General features: G+C 32.2%; 1 protein-coding gene across 1 annotated transcript in view; it reads right to left on the bottom strand.

Annotated features, from left to right (window-relative positions):
* The window catches only part of LOC126746138 (elongation of very long chain fatty acids protein AAEL008004), a 23,533-nt gene continuing 2,678 nt past the window's right edge, over nucleotides 1–20,855 (bottom strand). Inside the window, exons 2-6 of the mRNA XM_050454262.1 lie at nucleotides 12,246–12,436; nucleotides 12,096–12,170; nucleotides 11,896–12,035; nucleotides 5,210–5,369; nucleotides 1–264 (exon numbers count right to left, since the gene is read on the bottom strand). Of these exons, the coding sequence (XP_050310219.1) occupies nucleotides 67–264; nucleotides 5,210–5,369; nucleotides 11,896–12,035; nucleotides 12,096–12,170; nucleotides 12,246–12,436 (764 nt within the window). The 3' untranslated portion in view covers nucleotides 1–66. The remainder of the gene's footprint in view (nucleotides 265–5,209; nucleotides 5,370–11,895; nucleotides 12,036–12,095; nucleotides 12,171–12,245; nucleotides 12,437–20,855) is intronic.

A 20,855-nucleotide genomic window follows, 5' to 3' on the forward strand; every position in this document is an offset into this window, starting at 1 on the left:
TATTATAAAACATAAATTTATTCCGGCAGATATTACAAAATAAAAAGAAAAACAGATAAAATTTATTTATTTACTTTTTACACTTTCCTTCTTTGATTTATTATTGGCCACCTTTGGTTTTTCATAACTATCCTTATAAAACTCATTAAATAAGTAATAGAAAAAGATGGCATTTGGCAGAGTTAATACTAGGGTCCATCTAGGGAATCCGCAGTCGAAGAATAGCAACTGGGAGTTGTGGATGAATACCAAACAAAACTGAAGCTGAAAAATCAAAAAACGTTCATTAAAGATTTATTATTCATATAAATTACCTGATGATAAATATACATGTTTTTATAGATTCATTATTCCACCAGATTAGCTTATTAATTCTTAATGTAGTCCCTAAATAGTTACCCAATATTTACGTAGGACTTAATAAATATTATGTGCCCAGTAATCTATGGCAGCAACTTAAGTGTATAATATGGAACATTTATTAAACGATTTAATTTCTTCTAGTAAGTTTATGTAGTACCCAGTTCTCTCAATGGTGTGTGGTATTAGAATTTAGTATCTTGATTGTGACACAGTTATAAATTGAAACATACATGATTAGCCAACTTCATTATTTGGTACTGATATGCCTATGCATTACATGCAATAGAAATTCAAAGGCAAAGCCTTCAGTTAAAGAGAGAACTTTGCTCACCGATTTCTCGATATTCGCACTTGCGTGCACTTCTCTACATTTAATTTGAGCCGAATATTAGTTAATAGAGAAGAAATACGAACAACTATCTACTCTATCGTTCTCTCTTCATACTTAAATGTGTTACTGCAAGTTAGTACATTTATTTCCGGACCCAAAACCTTAGTTGGTCAGACGTGTATAATAGAAATGTCTATTAGTTATATTTGTTCTATTTTCGTAGGATTTATTTGGAAATTCTTAATAATAATAAATAATTAAAACAAAAAATATTGGAATTTCCTAAGATCACTATAAGAGACAACAAGAGATCTAGCTTTATTCAAGCTTGGTAGCTGTCATTGAAATGATTGTAACTATTTCGAGTACGAGGTTTCAACATTTGTTAATTGATTATATTCTTCATGTATGACGATCATGAGATCTTCATTCATAGCAAATTGAGTCAGGTAAGAACCTTTTACAAAATCAAATTTCCCTTTTCCATATAAAAATACAGACCGTACTAGAGGAAAAGTTGCAAGTAAGTTAGCAGTTTGTATTATGTGAATATTGCACTTTGTATGCTTTAAAAGTGAGAAAATAGCTTTGATACCGGTATATTTTAAAATAGATTTTTGTAACTAATTGGGTTGCTAACGATATTGTACAGTAGACTTTTCTACATTTATATAGACTAAAAGCCGCTCAATATAAAGTGAATATTTGGCACCCATTTCGTTGACACATTCAAAGACAAACTGATATACGTACAATACTGTATTATAACATTGATAGGGATGAAGTACTATTTCAGCTATAGCTAGCCATAACAAAAAGTGCTGAAGAGCAAGGAGGAATTTTACGACCTACTTGACCAACAGTAGAAAGCAGTTTCAAAGCATGACAGAAAAATAGTATTGAGAGAATTTATTGTTAGGCAAAGAGAAATACCTAAGAGAGTTAGCAGCATATGATACAAACGAACGATTACGGACACTGGCTAACAGAGTTTGTCATACCTAATAATATAATTGTAAAATCTACACAATTTGACAAAAAAGGAACACTCATAAAGTCACAAGGGTTTTAAACGAAGAAACAACTCGTAATGAAATAGACCATATTCTTACAGATGCAAGATACTCTATAGTAGAATCATTAATGCACGTTGAGTATGACAGGAGCAGACAGCGATACTAATAATTTCCTGGTGAAAACCAAGTTGAGAATAATTGTATGTGCTTTTTAAGTACCGAATAAAGAAGTCGAATAGAAATTAGCCATAAGTAATAAATTTGACTGTTTAAGTCACGAGGACAACATAAAACTAAAGAAAACATGGCAGAAAATAACAACAATCACAGAAGAAGCAGCGATGGAAACCATTGGAATAAGGAAGGAACTACAAAAAAAGAAAGTGATTTAATAGAGAATGCTAGAAATGAAAACTAAAAAACAACTGATAACGCTATCAGACCTTATAGAAGAGAACAAGGAAGAATTTCATAAGACAAGAACAAAGACAAGACGATTGCTTAAAGCTAAAAAAAAGAATAGAGATATGAGTCAAGTAATCTTTTAGGGAAGTAAAGCGAGTAAGTAAAGATGAAAGTGTTGCAGAAACAAAAGCCATAAGGAAAGAAACAGATGAGCTAATAATGACAAAAATTGTTAGAAAGTATAAAAGTACTTTCAAGAGTTATTAAATATTGACAGTGAGAGAGAAACAGAAGACATTTCTTTCCATTCAGTTGATGTTTGAATACCAAAACTTCAAGATATTAAAAATGATTTTTAAAATATAGAAATAAAAGAAAATAGCTAAGGAGTGGAATGGAAGTGTCTTTATAACTATACATAAAGAAGAAATCTAAAGGAGAGTACACAAAGTCTCAGCCTCAAAGAAAATATTTTTATATACAAAAAGTTAGTTACACATATTTTGCTTCTATGCATTAAACATTGAAAACAAAGAAACGAATTAAAAAAAACCATGTTACAATGGTATTAAAAAATGTTACCCTAAAAATCTTAGGATAAGAAAGACAGCAAGGAACAATTTTAAAATTATAGAGGCACATCGCTTATCAACACAGCATACAAAATCCTAGCAATTATAATACTGATCCCTTATGCGGAAGATATACTCACTGATCTAAGAAATGTTAAACCCATAAGGAATAATTTCTATAACTTAATTTTTCGGCAACATAATGACTTTATTTAAATCAAGCTATAGCAACAACGACAGAGTTTTATCTTTGTTTATCATCCTTAAAATTTTATCTCTTTTTTTTATTTAATTTGTTTACTAGTGTTAAGCATAACAAAATTCATCGTGTTCGAAGACGTCAAAATTATCACAATGTTAGCAATTTTGACAGCGGAAGACTTATTGCCTATCGCTATGTTGCTAATTATACTGCAATAAAGATAATGGGTTTATCTCGGATATAGAAAGAAGAAGGTAAAGGAACAGTAAAAAGACGAAGTCAACCAAGGCGTATCACAGAGCATCAAGAAAGGCGCTTCAGACAACTTACTCTACGAGACCGTTTTGCTAGCGTCAGGTCGCTGAGTAGCGGTTTAAAGAAGAAAGTAGTAATTAATTACTATGCGTACACTCTATCGTCACATTCAAGCCTTCGGACTTTCTTCATACCGTCCACGTTTAGTGCTTCCTCTACTGTGGTTCACTATCGTCAAAGTGTGGACTGGAGCAGAGAACGGCAACATTGGAAGGCAGAATCGCATAATGTCATCTTCAGTGACGCGCGATTCTATAATTTAGGTATGCACAATGGCCGTAGAAAGATAAGAGGCCACCGTGGAGAACGTAGTGACATTGGATTTGCTGTTGAAAGGCATGTACACAGGGCTATTGGACTATTGGTATGGGAGGCTATGGTAGCCGATCACCTCTTTTCTTTATTTAAACTAATATGACTACTGCGCGTTATGTTGATGATGCCCTACGACTTACTTTACTGCCTTATCTAGAGGGCCTTCCACGCGTCTTTTTTCAGCAAGGCAACGCACGTCCATATATTGCTCATTACACTACGGAGTTTCTTCAAGAAGCAGCCGTTTCTGTTTTGCCGTAGCCACCCCATTCACCGGATTTTGATCCCATAGATCATATGTGGGATATGATGCGGAGACTAACCACTTTGCACCACACACAGCATAGATTCGAAGTTCGAGTTCCTTAGAATGAGTACCACAACCAAAGATTGATCATTTCATTTTGTCGATGCCTAAACATATACAGGAGGGTATTTAGCTGCGAGGTCGCCAAACACGTTAATAATGTATTGTTTTTTTTTAATTATTTATTTATCCAAACTTTTGCAAATTGCTACCTCATTACTAAAAAATTAAGTTGAATCCCTTCTGGTGTAACACTTGTCACTTAATATATTATCGATGGCTATCAATGCAGATTTCATGCTAGAATGTCACCGATGAATCAAATATTTTTGACCAAACTAATATTAGAAAATAATTGAAAGTTCAACCGAGATATATATCAAATCTTTGTGGATTTTTGGCATTTATGATTCCATAAAAAAAGCAAATTATGGCAAATTAAAGATGGACATTTAAGAAAATTAGTAGAGCTGACACAAACTTACGTACCAAACTTATATGGGTACGCTTACTTATACGGGTTATCAAACTTATACGGGTAAGGGTAAGGAAACAGAACATCAACGTCATTTAGTGTATCATTAGGATTCAGATAAGGAGCTGCCCTATCACCGTTGTTATTTAATTTTACCTTGGAACATGCAGTTAGCAGAATAGATTCAAAATCGATATTGGCTTTTGCTTTTGACATAGACACAGTGGCTTATTAGGTAGGAGACATACGAGAGGGTCTTCCATAGCTAAAGGAAGAATTAGATAACCAGGGCCTACGATTAAAGGTGAAGCGGTAATCACAGATGACAGTCGAGTAGAAAAAGATATCTTAGTAGCAATATTGGCGGGAAATAAGGCGGTATACTCTCTCACAATACTATTGAAATCTAAAGTGCTAAATAGATTATCAAATAAATTTGTACAGGTCAATAATTCGCCTAGTATTTACTTATTGCAGCGGAATCTGGACCCTTAATCAGCGGGAAATAACTAAGTTTCTGGTGTTTGAAAGAAAAGTTCTCAAAATGATATTTGGCCCTAATATATTGATGAAATGAAGAGTAATAGTGGATGCGGAGACTCAGCCAGAGTTGTAAAGCCCGGAAAGAAAAAAAAGAAGAAAACCTGCAACAACAGCAACCCGGTCAATAGCAAGAGATGTGAACAGAAGAAATAGTCAAACTCAATCAAAAAAAGTAATCAACAACTCGTCCAACCCCAATTAAACCTGGGGTTACTGTGATAATAGATGTGTCTTTATTTAAACTTCAGATAGATTGAAAACCTACGAAATTGAAAAAATCAATGTTCACAGATTAAATCAGTATTTATAGATTAGAGTAGTATTAACAATAAATTAGTGTACTATAAGCATAATATTTTACTTACCAATTGCAGTTTTGTAATGTACTTTTTCCACCATAGGTATTTTTGTACACTTGGTCCGAAAGCTGCCAAGAAGTAATATCCATATAAAAGAATATGGACGAACGTATTTAAAAGACCTATAAACGTGACATGGCCGCCTGGGAAGTATTTTACCATCATCCTAAAAAAAAGCTTATTAGTTTAATCCTATATAAACAATCTTCATGATTATTATTCAGCGATTTAACAGGTATAAAACGTTTAAGATAAGGTGATTATGAAAGAAAAATAGATGCAAAAGTTTGTGTTTTAAAAGAGATTAAAACCACTGATTTTTTAGACCGCATTTCGAATTTTGTTTAATATATCCTCAAGCCCGTGAACATAAAGAAGAGAAATAGTTCAAAGCATAAAAATAAATTAAACTTGTATTGTAAATGTAAAAATCTAATTTAATGAACATATCAAAAAAATTAAAACAAAAAAGAAACATTCAAATATAAATTCGTTTTATATGTAAATGTAAAGAAAGAATAAAATGGGGTTTTCTTGGGATTAAAGAAAATATTTGAAATAATATCCCCCAAAGAAAACATGGATTTCTTTAAGAAAAACGTGAAAAACTGGAGATTTTTTCTGAAATTCATTATCATTATCGTAATATTCAATAGCATATAATAAAAATTGACCATAAATGGTCTAAACTCTAAAATAAATGCAAATATGTTGTTTTTTTATGCACTGAATCATTAAAAAAAAAACAGTAAAAAGATCATAAATATTTGTTTTTTGAAAAATAAAATTTCGTAATATTATCACTTTCTTTCTGATTTTTTAACTTAAAGACTTAATATTAATTTGTAAGTATATTTATCTATTACTCTTATTCTTATTGTTCTTATAGCTCGTAAAATTTTAATTTATACATATTTTGATGTAGTATTTAATTTTAAATATTTATGAAATTATATTATTTATTGTTTAAATTTTAATATATTTTTAGAAAAAGTAGATCCTAATTTAAAAAAAGTACTTATACAGGGTGTTTCAGAACTATGGGATCAAACTTCTGGGGGTTGTTCAGTGCAACAGAAGAATCCATTTGAGTATAGGAACCCATGTCCGGAAATGCGTCACTACGCCACTACAGCCCTAAGACGCGGTAAAATTTATAAAAAACATTAATTACCTAAATCTGCTGCATTTATTTTTACATTTTGTACATGATACCATAACAACAATTGTTTAAAATCAATGCTTATCAATGTCAATTCTCAATGTCATGTCTAAAAATTTTATAGCTTACAATTTTTAAACATTTACAGTATAATTCCTCTTAACCGGCTTCGCATTAACCGGCCTGTTTACAACAGCCGAACGCAACGCAATATTTTCCAAGAAATTCACCGGCGAGGCTATTCGGCTGGGATTTCTCCGTTATTACGGGGAGATCCCTGTGAACTGAACTATAAACGATGTTAGATAGGATTATTTTGTCGTTTTGATCAGTTTGGTTTGTTCTTGTTGTGGGTACGTACAAAACATAACTATTTCCTTAACAATGAGTAAAAGAATTGTGGTTTCGATGGATACACGTTTAAAAGTGTTAGATCGGATTGATAATGGTGAACCTGTGGCTAAAAGCTGTGCAGAATTTAATGTTGGAAAAAGCACTGTAAATGACTGGCGAAGAGATAGGCATTCGATTGAGGAGCTTTGTTCGAAAATGGAATCTAATAAGAATCTGGGCAGCCGAGAAAAAAACCGATTTGTGAGGTCGTCGATGAAGCTTTGTGGATCTGGTTTCTTCAGGAACGTCGAAGAGGTACACTGATTTGCGGCCCAATTTTGAAAGAAAAAGCTCTGGCTATCCACCAGAAGATTAATAATGGAGGCAAAGTTGTGGCAAGTGATGGTTGGCTTAATCGATAGAAAAAGCAACACGGAATTCATTTCGCACATGTAAGTAGAGAAAAACTGTCTGCTGATACTTCAGGTGCGACAGAATTCAAGACTAAGTTTGATGAAATGGTTAAAACAGAGGAATTATCTCTAGAACAAGTTTATAGTATGGACGAGACCGGGCTAAACATTAAAATGTTACCAGAAAAAACTTTTCTAGGCAGTCATGAACAGTCTGCCTCTGGCTTTAAAAAGAACAAAGAACGTATTACAGCGAGAACTCATAAAATTCCTCTTTTCATTATTGGCAAGTCTGCTAAACCACGGGCATTCAAAAACTTGAATCCATCGTCCCTTTCGGTCTATTATAAGTCACAAAAATCAGCGTGGATGAATTCAGACCTGTTTAAAGAGTGGTTTAATTTAGAGTTTGTTCCAAGAGTTAAACAAACATTTAAAAAGTGTTAACTTGCCTATCAAAGTAGTTCTAGTGTGAGATAATGCTCCAACCCATCCTCATGACTGCGATGTAGATGACATAAAATTAGTTTATCTTCCTCCTAATGTGACAAGCTTAGTGCAACCAATGGACCAAGGAGTGATTGAGAGCTTAAAAAGACGATACAAGCGTAAACTTGTTTCTGAAATTCTGAAACATTTGGAGAGTGAAGACAAAGGTCTTTTAGAAGTCATCAAAAAGATCAATATCAAGGACGTTATTTATATGTTAGCTATAGCATTTCAAGAAATGTCCTCTTCAACGTTTATTAAATCTTGGAGATAACTTTAGCCAGATGTTGAGAATCTAGTTGCGATCTCGAATAGTGGCGTTGTGAACGATCACCTTGAAAATGAATTTTTGAATGATGAAGAAATCATAGATTTAGCAACCAAAGAATCACAGAAATATGATGAGAGTAGGGACATTAAAGAGGAAAAAACGATTTCTCATGAAGAAGCCAAAAATGTAATGGAACTTGCATTAAAATACATTGAGCAGCAACAACAGCATTAGACGTTTTGGTGATTAGAAAATGGAGGAATATCGCATAATCACATCAGAAATTCACTGAAGGTTAAAAAACAGAAGAAAATCACAGACTTTTTCAAAAAAATAATCACATATTAAACTTACATACATATGTATATTTGTTGATGTAGCACCTTGATGTATGTAAATATGAAATACATAACTATATAAAGAATATTTCTCCATTATTTTATATTTATTGTGTTCATATATGTGTAATGCGCTATTCAATACATATACATATGTACATAACATAGATAATGAACATAATATAATATGTATTATGTACACATATATAAGTACACTTCGGATTAACTGGCCAAAACGGCAACCGGCCAGGTATGCAGTCCCGAGGTGACCGGTTAAGAGGAATTATACTGTATTGCTAATGGAAAACTTTACCAATCAAGAATTAACAGATATGCATTTAGCATACGGAGCAACAAACTGCAATGCACGAGCAGCATCGCGGTTGTATCATGAACGTTATCCCGACAGCATCCTGGATACAAAAAGTTTATTGCGGTTCATCGGCAGTTCGCTAAGACAGACATGTTTAAGACCAAGATGCATGATACTGGTGTTGCTCGAACCGGAAGAACGGTTGAATTTGAAGAAGAGGTGCTTCAGCGAGTTGCCGATGAACCATCAAATAGCACACGTGAAGAATACGAGTTACGCTTTTGTCTGGCGGGTACTATATGAGCAACAACTCCATCCTTACCACTTCCAGAAGGTTCAAGGTATGACTGCAGCCGATTATCAGGCTAGAGTTCAATTTTGTCGATGGTTTCTGGATAACATCATTGCACAACCAAATTTTTTACGATATGTTTTGTATACCGATGAAGCCTCTTTCACAAGAAACGGCATTTTTAATAGTAGGAATAGCCATGTTTGGGACGAAGAAAATCCTTATGCAATTTTTCCAAGAAAACATCAGAATCGTTGGTCTTTCAACGTATGAGCAGGCATCGTTGATGATTATTTAATTGGGCCATACCTTCTACCGGAACGGTTAACAGGACCTATTTATCTGCGTTTCTTGGAGGAAGTTCTCCCAGAACTCCTTGAAAATGTTCCACTAAACGTTAGACAGCAAATGTGGTTTCAGCATGATGGAGCGCCGACTCACTTTGCTGTACAAGTACGCGAGTATTTGGCTCAGCGGTTCGGGCACCGTTGGATTGCCAAAGGTGGAGCAGTTTCTTGGCCTCCTAGGTCACCCGATTTAACGTCGCTCGATTTTTTATTGTGGGGACATGTAAAGTCTTTAGTCTACGAAACTCCAGTAACGAATAACAGCAGCATTTCAAATCATTCAAAACGAGGATCAAATTTTTAGTGTAGTCCGCCGAAATCATGTGCTGCGTTTAAATCGGTGTATTGAGGTTGGAGGAAGACATTTTGAACAATCGTTGTGATGGTATCACATACAAAAGGTAAAAATAAATGCATCAGATCCTATTTAGGTAATTAATATTTTTTCGAAATTTAAAGGCGTCTTAGGGCCGTAGTGGCGTAGTGACACATTTCCGGGCATGGGTTCCTATACTCAAATGGATTCTACTGTTGCACTGAACAACCCCTAGAAGTTTGATCCCATAGTTCTGAAACACCCTGTATAAACCAAAAGAATTAATTACGTATTTCTTAAATATATATTAACATATAATATCCTAAAAATTGTTTACTAAAACATTTCCACAAAATACCAGTAACCTACTAAACGTTCAAATTTTTAAAAATCACTGTTGACTATCCCAGGAATATAAAATAATTGATAGAAAACGGTACTAGTATTCACTTTTATGTCGTGGCGCCATCTAATAGCAATGCTTTAAAATATAAACTAAGGTATAGAAAGCCAAAAGGGGAAATAATTAAACTAAATATAAATCATTAAATTGACAAAAAAAATAAATGATAGTCAATGGATAGTTGATATAGTATATTATATAACAAATATATAGAATTTAAAATTCTATACTTGTAAAGATATTCTAAATATTATTGAATGTGATTTACTTTTGACGACTGAGACTACTATTCAACCAAAGTCTTGTTCTTTTTCAACAAACCAATTTTGTATTTATTTTTTTTATTTTCTCTCTCTTTAATGTCTCATTTATATATTCATCGCAATGGCGTATTATTCGTAAAATTGTATGTTCCATTATCTTTTTGTATTGCAATTGATTTACTTTTCTTTGCGCTTGACTTATTAGCCCTGTCCTAGGTCCAGATAAACAATCCAACACCAGCATATTCCCTTTTGCATGCTTTACAGTAGAATTTTGCTACTTTTAATCAATTATAAATCCCAATCTTACTCCCGAACAACACTTTTACCAGGTGGTTCAACCACAACAAAGTTATTGGCATTATATCAGATCCTATGATGTTTTAGAGTCTCATTATCACGTTAATGTAATTTAGGCTCATTTTTCTATAGATTTTGTAAATCAGAAAGTAAATTATTAGGTCTTGCGTTCTAAAATGTCTTAGGATTTACTTCAGAATAATCTCAAAAACTGCTTTATGTATAAAGCTCGACTTAAACATATGAATTAGTATTTATTATCTGCCTTCACTATTCTTACTGTTACTAATTCTTATCTTTACTCTTTAATAGTAATACGTGTGTCATGAATGGCTTGATTTTAAATTTTAATAAATGTAAGGTTTTGACTTATAAAGGCAACCAGCATAATTAAGAATTTAGTTTTGTTTCAGTTTTTCAATTCATATTTGTTACCTTTTCAGCTTTAGAAACCTTCATTTATTTTCATGTTTTAAAGCATTACTGTTAGAGGGTGCCATAGTATAAAAGTGAATACGACACGTTATTTTCAATGAGCTTTGTTACTCACACAGTCAATTTTAACTTTTTGTTGAGCAGTAACATTTATAATCCTTAATTCTAGGAAGAGCCAGTTAATTTTTTAATAATTGAAAATTTAGTCCAATCTATCGAAATTCATGTATTTCTGTTCCAGTACGTCCTTTTAGAACCCCTATAGATGAACATATTTATATTTGAAACATGTAGCCTTAACAATTTATTTAGTTATTATATTTGTGATTAGAGGGAAATTGTTTCTGTTTTATCTTATAACTCCACTACAAGAATAGACTACTTCTTCAATATTCCACACATTTGTTTACCTTTTCAGATCCAGTCATATCAATTATTGTTTTGAAGCATGTTAGATGGCGCCACAGGTACTCATTACGAAAGAAGAGCGAGAATGCGCACACCAGCGGCCATACCCAACATTATTAAATTATATTCTGGTATAATTTGTATGTGTAAATATATGTATATATAGTATATAAATGAACTTATTTATTTACAGTATAATAATAAATTGGAGCTTATTTTCTGGTAAATTTAAATTGAACTTGTGATGAACAGCTTAAGAATTTCTATAAATGGCTAATCAGTTAATATACTTTTAATTATTTATTCAGTTCTTGTGAAGTTTTTCATGAAGTACGATAGTATGTACATCAGCCAGTGGCGTTTTTGTATTTTAGCAACATTTAAATGGCTAATATTGTTTAGTAATAGAGATAAATTTATTACTTAATAATTTAAAAAATTTCTAAAACTTTTGCATACATTTTTTCCACTACTGCACTAGCAATATGTGGACCTCCTTTTTAATTACATGTAGTTACATAAAATACATCGGAAATTTAGGTAAGTTCGTGATATATACATACTAAACATACAATGTATTTAATCTTTATAATATATTAATGGTCTTACCATGAAGTCATAGGCATTAAAGTATGATGAAATACATGAAGAAAACTAATTTGTCTATCCTTTTTCCTGAGAACAAAGAATACTGTGTCCAGCAAGTCTGAGATCTTATTTATAAAGTAGCTATAGCAAGCAATTCTTTGCTAAAAAAAATATTTATGAGCGAAAATTAATATTTTAAACACGTAGCAACTTTATCGTACCCTCATTGCTACAGCTGAATATGACCAATCAACATTTTGGCAGTTCCAGTTGAAATTTGACCACATAATTACGGCCTAAAGAAATAGTTAATTACAAATTAAAATACGATGTTTGTTCATAGTAATTTTTCTGAAATACGTTGACCTTACCTCATTAAATATCCATAAATTCCAAGCGACTTGTATTAAATTATAAAACATTAAAATTCGGTTTAAACTGTATGGTTTTTTGTTTTTCATGTATTCAGGGCCGCATTTTAATACAAAGTAAAGGTAAGAAAATAGAATTACTGCTACTGGTATTGGATTGCTCATTAGGAACCATTCTGATGTTCTGGGATCTGAAAAAAATTTAAAAAATACAGAAATAAAGTAAGTCAGAACAAAAAAGTGTAACTGTTTAACAATTCGTATAATCCAATTCATAACTACAGTCAATTTTCAAAGCATGAATTAATGAAGTTAAATAATTTAATTTTGCGTCAATAAATCTGTATTTTGGATAGCAGAAATCACCCAAAGAACATACCACTAAGGTTCGTATATTTTAATATATAAAAGATACACTCCCGACGCTTGGGATGCTTGCACGTCAATTTGTATAGTACTGTAGTTATTAGAGTTAAAGTAGGACAAGCGCTATCCTCTTCATTCGCCAGAAGTGTAAAATTTGAATTGATACCGAATCAATTTTGAACCGAAAGATATTGCTTGAACTAATAAAAAATACAGAAACGTTTTTAGATGTACACCAATTAATAAACTGTCTAACCATCATAATTGTCTCTTAAGTCAACAAAGCGAAGAGAGAAATCCAGAAGATTTATAGTTTATGAGATTTACCTAATACAATGCGTACCGAATTTCTTCTGGATGCTCTTCTTCTAGATACTGTAAAAAAGGAACACACAATGTAAAAAGAGAAACAGAAAAACCACGAGTTTTGAAATAATGAGAAGAAGTTCTATAGCTGTTTTAAGACATAAGTAATAAAACAATAACAAGACACATTGATGATGTGACAACAACACACACATGACTGATAAAACATCAGATGGACAAAGCATAAAAATATAATAACAGAAAAGTTTAGACATCAGAGAGATAGCAAAAGTAAAACAAAGAGACAGTCATACTTCAAAAGTCCATGTAGCATACTTAATACATAAGTTCTAGTATAAAGACTAGCATTCAGCAAAAACTAGTAGAGTTCTTGCTTGCTGTGTTTGTCAGTATTCTCTTAAAATTATTTGTGTTCATCGGTAAAGATAATGTAGAAAAATTATTGGAGCTGCTATAAAACTTTGACGCGTAGAGAGTAGAGCAACAAGAACAAGACTATAAACTATGAGAAGATTAAGAGGAACGCGACCGTAAACATAAAGAAGAACAAGAAGAACGAAATCGTAAACAGAGAGAACAAGAGGGACAAAACCGTAAACAAAGAAAAGAACAAATGGAGCAAGATGAGAAACAAAGAGAATAACAAGAAGAACGACATAAAGAAAATGAAGTGCGAGATAGAAAATAAGACAACTTGATGAAGGCCATGAACGAAGATTTGTAAAAAGAAGCAAAGAAACGAGATTCACATATTCAAGAGGACCTTAACACGAAGCAAAGAGAGTTAATGACCCACTTCGAAGCAACATTTAAATAAGAAATTGGAGCAGTACATAAAAAATACGAGAACTAGAAATAAAAGTAAAGCGTGCTCCTCTTTATTCCGATCGTAGAATATAAATTATGAAAATTAAGTCACTAAAATTTGATGGAAAAGAAGCCCGAAGTATATTTTGGATCAGTTCGAGGCCCCTGCCAGAAAAAATCGCAAAAAAAATTAATCCTAAGCTATGCCTGAGAGGAGAAGCTACAGAAATACTAAAAATGAGGATCGGATTTATTCGACGTACCGGTGCCTATTTTTAAAATGAGATACGCTAAGGCTCATCTACAACAAGTAACCAGGCCCAATTGGAATCTAGGAGACAACAACCCGAGGAAGGTCTCCAACAGTTTGAATCCGATATTGCACGATTAGCAAATCTGGTTTACCCTTCTGTCCCGACAGAATATCGGGAACAAATTTCTATAAATTGTCTTATTGACAGGGTTCTAGATAGAGATACCAGCAATGTTTTAAGGGTGGCTCACCATAAAAGTATTTCGGAAGCTTTGGAATATGGAGGTAGCTTTTCAAGCAACTAGAAGGCAAACCCGGATAAGACAAATCAGTACATTGAGTGTGACCTTAAACACCACCTAAAGTAGCTTGTGTAATTTTTGAAAAGAAAACCTAAAAGACTTTTCCACTGTTGAAATTTTCATGATGAAAGGCACCTTAAACTTAAGTACCTCAAGCCTTTGACAGACTCAAGAAACCATAAAGATTTCCACTAGTCAGCTTTATGGGGCATGTTGGATGGGTCCTACCAAGCCCCGTGAGGATTAAGCCGGCTTTCATGTCCTGGAGATAGTACCAGTAAAAATATGCAGCTGGGAAAGTGAGATGGTAGTAGATACAGAATCTAGTCATATCATGATAAAGGCAAACATCGAAGCTTCACCACTTTAAAATTTAGTCCTGGGAACAGAGTCTGGTTATATTATCCACGAAGGAGGAAGGGCAAGAAACCAGAGCTTCCGGAAGATTGGAAAGGTCCATTTGATGTATTCACCAGAACCAACGACGTGGTTTAATGGATCCATCGCCCTTCCACAACGAAGATAAATAATTGGAAGCATCGTCTCAGGTGCCCTCGTATTTGTCCCTAAAAGTATTGATTAATAGGAATGATCAAACTTGAGAGAAGAGCAGTGTTATGAAAACGTAAATACGTTAATTATTCTTATAATTTTTAAACTTTTTAAGGCGTTGTCAATAAAAAGAGTGTATCCCTGGAGTAAGTGTGTTGCAGAAGAGGAGTGTGCTCATGAATTACGTTACAATATGTTCAAAGCTCTTAACACCATGGCTGTACATGTTCTCACAGAATTTTTTGGATTAAATAGTAAAGGACAGATATTCAGAGCCTTCACAACAAACAACTCATATTGATGAGAACCAACTTCAAGGAATCGTGTTAGGTGTCATATTAACGTATTACTGATAAAAATGTATCGAACACGTGTTTGAAGAGAAAACAGCTATTTTCTGAAACAGAAGACTTTGCTATAGCTATTCAAAGCCAGGTAGTGAACACTGTTCTATTGTAAGCATTTTCAAAATATGGAAAAAGTGCAGAAAAAAGTCAGGAACTATTTAAATACTATGGTAGCCTGCAGGTTACTTGCTCAAACTGACTATATTAACCGTCGCTGCAGTGGCATACCCTGCACAAAAAGGAATTCTTTGCTGAGCAGGCTTGTATCGTATCGTTATATCGTATATCGTTGACGTACTTGTAGCAAGGTACTTTTTACCTTGCTACAAGTACGTCTCGAAGGGATCAATGTCAACGAGTTCACTAGGTCCTCATTATGAAGGATAAGCAGAGAAAAAGATACTTATATTGCGGAGGTCGCAATACTCAACACCCATAACACACTTTAGCTGAAAAAGAGGAAGTATACCGAGCTGGCAGACGAAATCAAGAAGTTATGGGACATCGTGACCAACGTGCATTTTGTCCAAGTTCCAAAGGAGCTTCATCGAAGCCCGGAGACATTGGGTCTACTCAAGGACGTCCACCGTTAAAAAACTAAGAAACTAAAGTTCTAAATTACGGGCACACTGAACTTAAAATTATAACATAAATATCTATATCTCTTATCCTTTTACTCTCCAGATTATGTTGATATCACTTCTTTATTACTCGGATCACAGTTCAACTTCAACCTTCTCTGTATTAAGCTGCAAGAGTAGGTAGCTTCCTGCGCATGACCAATGATTTCTTTGGTTGAATCTACCCAATGCGTCGGAGACCCTCCTCTCGATAATAAACGGTCCTTTACCATTCATTTTCCCATCTAGAATAAGTTTTTTAGCTCATTGGTTTTTTTCAGATGTGGTGATTTTTAGTTTCCTAAAAATTCACACATTTGTAGAATATTTTGATATTCGCACCATTCTTCTGTAGGCCCACTTTTTAAAAGCATCTATTATTCTTTGATTGGCCATTTTTATAGTCCAAGTCTCAGAGGCATATGCGGCAATAGGGAAGATCAAGGAGTTTAATAATTTCAGTTTGCTGCGATAAGATATTGCAGAGTCTTTCTCTATTTACGTATTCAAGTTAGTTTTATTATTTAGTTACGTGTCAGTCTGCGTTTGATTTCTCTGTCGTAGCCGCCTTTGTTTTCAATAAGTGATCCTAAATAGTTGAATTTTTCAATCACTTCAAAGCCATTAATCTGTTTAACATTGGCAGGATTGCAGTCTATTATCATAATTTTTATATGTCATTTGTTTAACGTAAAACCATGTTTTCTGCTGATTCTATCCAACTTTCTCGTGACTTCCGTGAGTTCTTATTTCGAACGAGCTAGTAGTAAGGGGTCATCTGCTTATCTCAGGTTAGTAATTCTTTTTCCTCCCATATAAAGCCCGTAAGACCCTTCGCAACCCTTGCAGATCTTATATACTTTCACATTATATACTCTTGGTATATATTGAATAGCATCGCAATAGTGTTTCTTGACGAACCTATGATATAAAAAAATAGTAACTAACTGGATCCAGGTAATGCATAACAGGAGCGTTTAGACAGACATATGAAAGGTTTATGTTCAGCTCATCATCAAGGGCTGTATGATGATCATAATGATGACGATGGTGACAGGCCTTTAACACACACCGAAAGTCTAAAGGTAATGAATAACGAACACATAGGATATAAAAAAGGAGTTAAAGAGTGTATAAGAAGCAGATATCATTAACTCCTAGGGGATTCCCTTTGTTCTCTTTAGTCTAGTATAGCCCTAAATCTACTATCCTACCCTATACTATCTAAAAATCTGAGTAAAACGGATATACGATACACACTGATGCACCAGCAAGTAACGCGCACCAAATCATTAGTACATGAATTTTATATTTACATGGATCATTTTAAAACCTCAAACTTAGGTCTTTAAAAGGGACCGCATTTCGTAACATTAGTATTGTTATTCATCTTGGAAGCAATTAAACGACAGTTAGGTAAAAGTTTTGACATAAGTCAATAAAAAGAGTGTTCCTGACATAAAAGTATATTCCTGGAGTAAGTGTATTTCAAAAAGGATGGTGTTCCTGAATTACATTTTAATATGTTCAAAGCTCTTAAAACCATAGCTATACCTGTTCTCACAGGCTCTTTTGGAGTGATCTCCTGGATCGAGACCTATGCTCACATGATGATGATGGAGACCAGAATAGTGAAAAATCTAAATTAAAAGCAATTAAAGGCAGTGGACTGGCAGACATCAAGAGCTTTTACATCAAACAACTCATATTGATGACAACCAACTTCTAGCAATGGAGTTAAGTGCCAAATTATTCTTTGAATGGTCATTTTTATAGTCCAGGTTTCACAGGCATATGCAGCAATAGGAAAGATCTTTCTCTGTTCAAGTATTCAAGTTAGTTTTATTGTTCAGTTAGGTGCCATAGCCAGTCTGCGTTTGATTTCTCCGTCGTAGCCGCCTTTGTTTGCAATAAGTGATCCTAAATAGTTGAATTTCTCAATCACTTCAAAACCATTAATCTGTATAACATTCGCAAGATTGCAGTCTATTATCATAATTTTTATATGCCATTTCTTTAACGTAAAACAATGTTTTGTGCTGATCCTATCCAACTTTCTCATGATTTCCGTGAATTATTATTTCGAACGAGCTAGTAGTAAGGTGTCATCTGCATATCTGAGTTAGTAATTCTTTTTCCTCCCATATAAAGCCCGTAAGACCCTTCGCAACCCTTGCAAATCTTATACTTTCACATTATATACTCTTGGTATAAATTGAATAGCATCGCAATAGTGTTTCTTGACGAACCTATGACATAAAAAAATAGTAACTAACTGGATCCAGGTAATGCATAACAGGACCGCTTGAACAGACATATGAAAGGTTTACGTTCAGCCCATCATCAAGGGCTGTATGATAATCATAATGATGACGATGATGACAGGCCTTTAACACTCGCAGAAAGTCTAAAGATAATGAATGACGAACAAATAGGATATAAAAAAGTAAATAAAAGTTTTTCAAATAACTGTTTTACGGTTTTTTTTTCGATTTTTCGACTGCTCTAAAGAAACCAATAAGCAGAAACACGTGTCAGCTTAAACTCTTGAAATTTTAATATTTTTTTTATTATTTCTATGTTATGTTATTGGTTATTCTTTTAGGCTGAATTTCCAATTTGGGGAACATTAAAATTGGTAATATATTAGTTATCTTAATCTAATTGAAACAATCTAGATTTAAATGGGCGTATATCTTTTTTATCAGCATGTGGGTATTATAATAACTAAGATAAATGTTTCGTAAAATTTATTATTGCATTATCCGGTAATGAGGAAATTTCGTAACCTAGATTAAGAAATATAAAAAAAATAATATGAAGATATAGCACTACCGAAAATTAAACATAATTTTATTCAGATAAATTCTAGTCCCATATATCATATAATTTAAAAAGACTCCTTTGATTTTAAATAAACAATACACTTCCAATGCAATTACGAAAATATAACTATTATACTTTGATAAAAGTGTATTTACGTATTATAATTGCTTGTTATATAGACATTTTATGATAACAGATTTTATTTAAAACGTTTTGTAAATTGTTTCTAATAACTAGTTACGTAAAAACGCTTAGAAATATTATTAAAACAAATAATAAAAAGTCTTATAATATATTTAAATAAATAAAAAATAATATTTGGAGTACCAGAAAGTATTTATATTATATTATATTTTTTAATTAGTTTTGCTTCTAATGTCATAAATATGAATAGTAAAGAACCAACGAAATAACCTAAAAATACTACTACAGAAAATGACCAATTTTAAATCCTTAATAGGAGATTTGAATAGTTTAATTATTATGTTAAATACGTAAATTCAAAATTCTAATGACACTTCTAATACAAATTTAATCCTTGCACTTAATTTTAACAAATTGTATCTACTTAAAATAATAATATTAATATAATAAAAACTGTGTATAAATATTTCAATTTAAAAAAAAATATTGATAGGTATATAATTTTATATTTATTTTACAGACTAATATTACAAATTATAGTTATTTGTGAAAAAATTAAGGCTACGTTATTTAAGAAAACCAATTTTTTTAACAAAGTATGTATGCATTATACAATGTATACAAAGTTAAATTACATGTAAATTTACTTAGCTTTAATGACTATTCGTTAGACAAAAATGTTTAATAAAGTTAAAAAAATTTTTTCATTTCATTTTTAATTCAATAAATTAAAAATATGAGCTTTATTCAATTTTATTTAAAAAAAAAATGTAGTTTGTATAATTGAACAAGAGAAAAAAGTATAAGCAATATACATTTAAACATTTAAGATTATAATTACTATATAATTTTTGTGTTTTTTATTATAAAAATTAAAGTTTCCTATATTTTTTAAATATATACTTTATTTAAAATAAATCTAATACTTATTATTATAGTATTTGAAAAAAGAGGTATTTGTATGAAATGTATACTATAATTCATATATTCTGGTCCTAAATATTGTGGCCCATAATAACATTAAAAAAAATTTAATTCCCAATGACACATGATGCCCAAATTAACATAATAACTAACATTAACCTAATATACAGTGCTTTCATTTCAAAACAATCCACCCTTAATAACTTTCTTAAAAAAAAAAAAAAAAAAAAAAAAAAAAAAAAACACGTCAAATTAGATATACAGGGGGAAGTTTAATTATGCATTTACTGAAGTTCTGTTAATCACCTCCAGCTAACCTCACTTTAATATGTCAAATGGGAACCCCCATCGTGTGATACATCATAGTAAAGAGCGTGAAATTCTCTATTTAACGGTACCAAAAAAAAAATGAAATCGGTAAATGTGTAAGCAAATACTTAGCGAAAATGTCTAGAAATAATGAATATTTTATTTACGCCAAACTTTGGTATGTCAAATGGCTACCCCATGGTGTGATGCATTATTTTAAAGGGCATTCATTATTGTATCAATGGTTGTAAAAAAAAATAAAATTGATTGACCAAGAAGCAATTAAAGTGTAAATCGGTAGGGTAGAAAAACAAATTTAATTAGTTTAACAAATTTATTTTATTAAATGTTTAAAATGCGCGCCGTTATAAGCAAGACAATAAAAAAGCCTATTCAGAACTTCAGTAAATGCAAAATTAAACGTCCCCCTGTATATCTAATTTGACGTGTTTTTTTTTTTTATGAAAGTTATTAAGGGTGGATCGTTTTGAAATGAAAGCACTGTATAATATATAGGATTCTTGAATCTTTTTAAATGAAACAAAAATTAGGACACTTATTAAACTATAAAACTAAATAAGAGAAAAAAACAAACATATAAAAATAATGTATCCAGTAAGTAAAAAAGGAATTCTACTGCGAGAAAGTCTTCTACTTTTATTCCTTGCTGACTCATTAAAACTGTCGCCATTTTATTTTTATAGGTATTAAGTTATACAATATATTCGTATTTTTTCATTATAAAAAACATTATTAATATAAAACTCATTTTTTTTTAGTAATTTAAATTTAAAAAGTTAAGCGTTGCATGATTTTTTTTAATTATCAAAAAT

The sequence above is a fragment of the Anthonomus grandis genome, chromosome 17 (assembly GCF_022605725.1).
Source record: "Anthonomus grandis grandis chromosome 17, icAntGran1.3, whole genome shotgun sequence".
In the NCBI taxonomy this organism is placed as follows: Eukaryota; Metazoa; Arthropoda; class Insecta; order Coleoptera; family Curculionidae; genus Anthonomus; species Anthonomus grandis.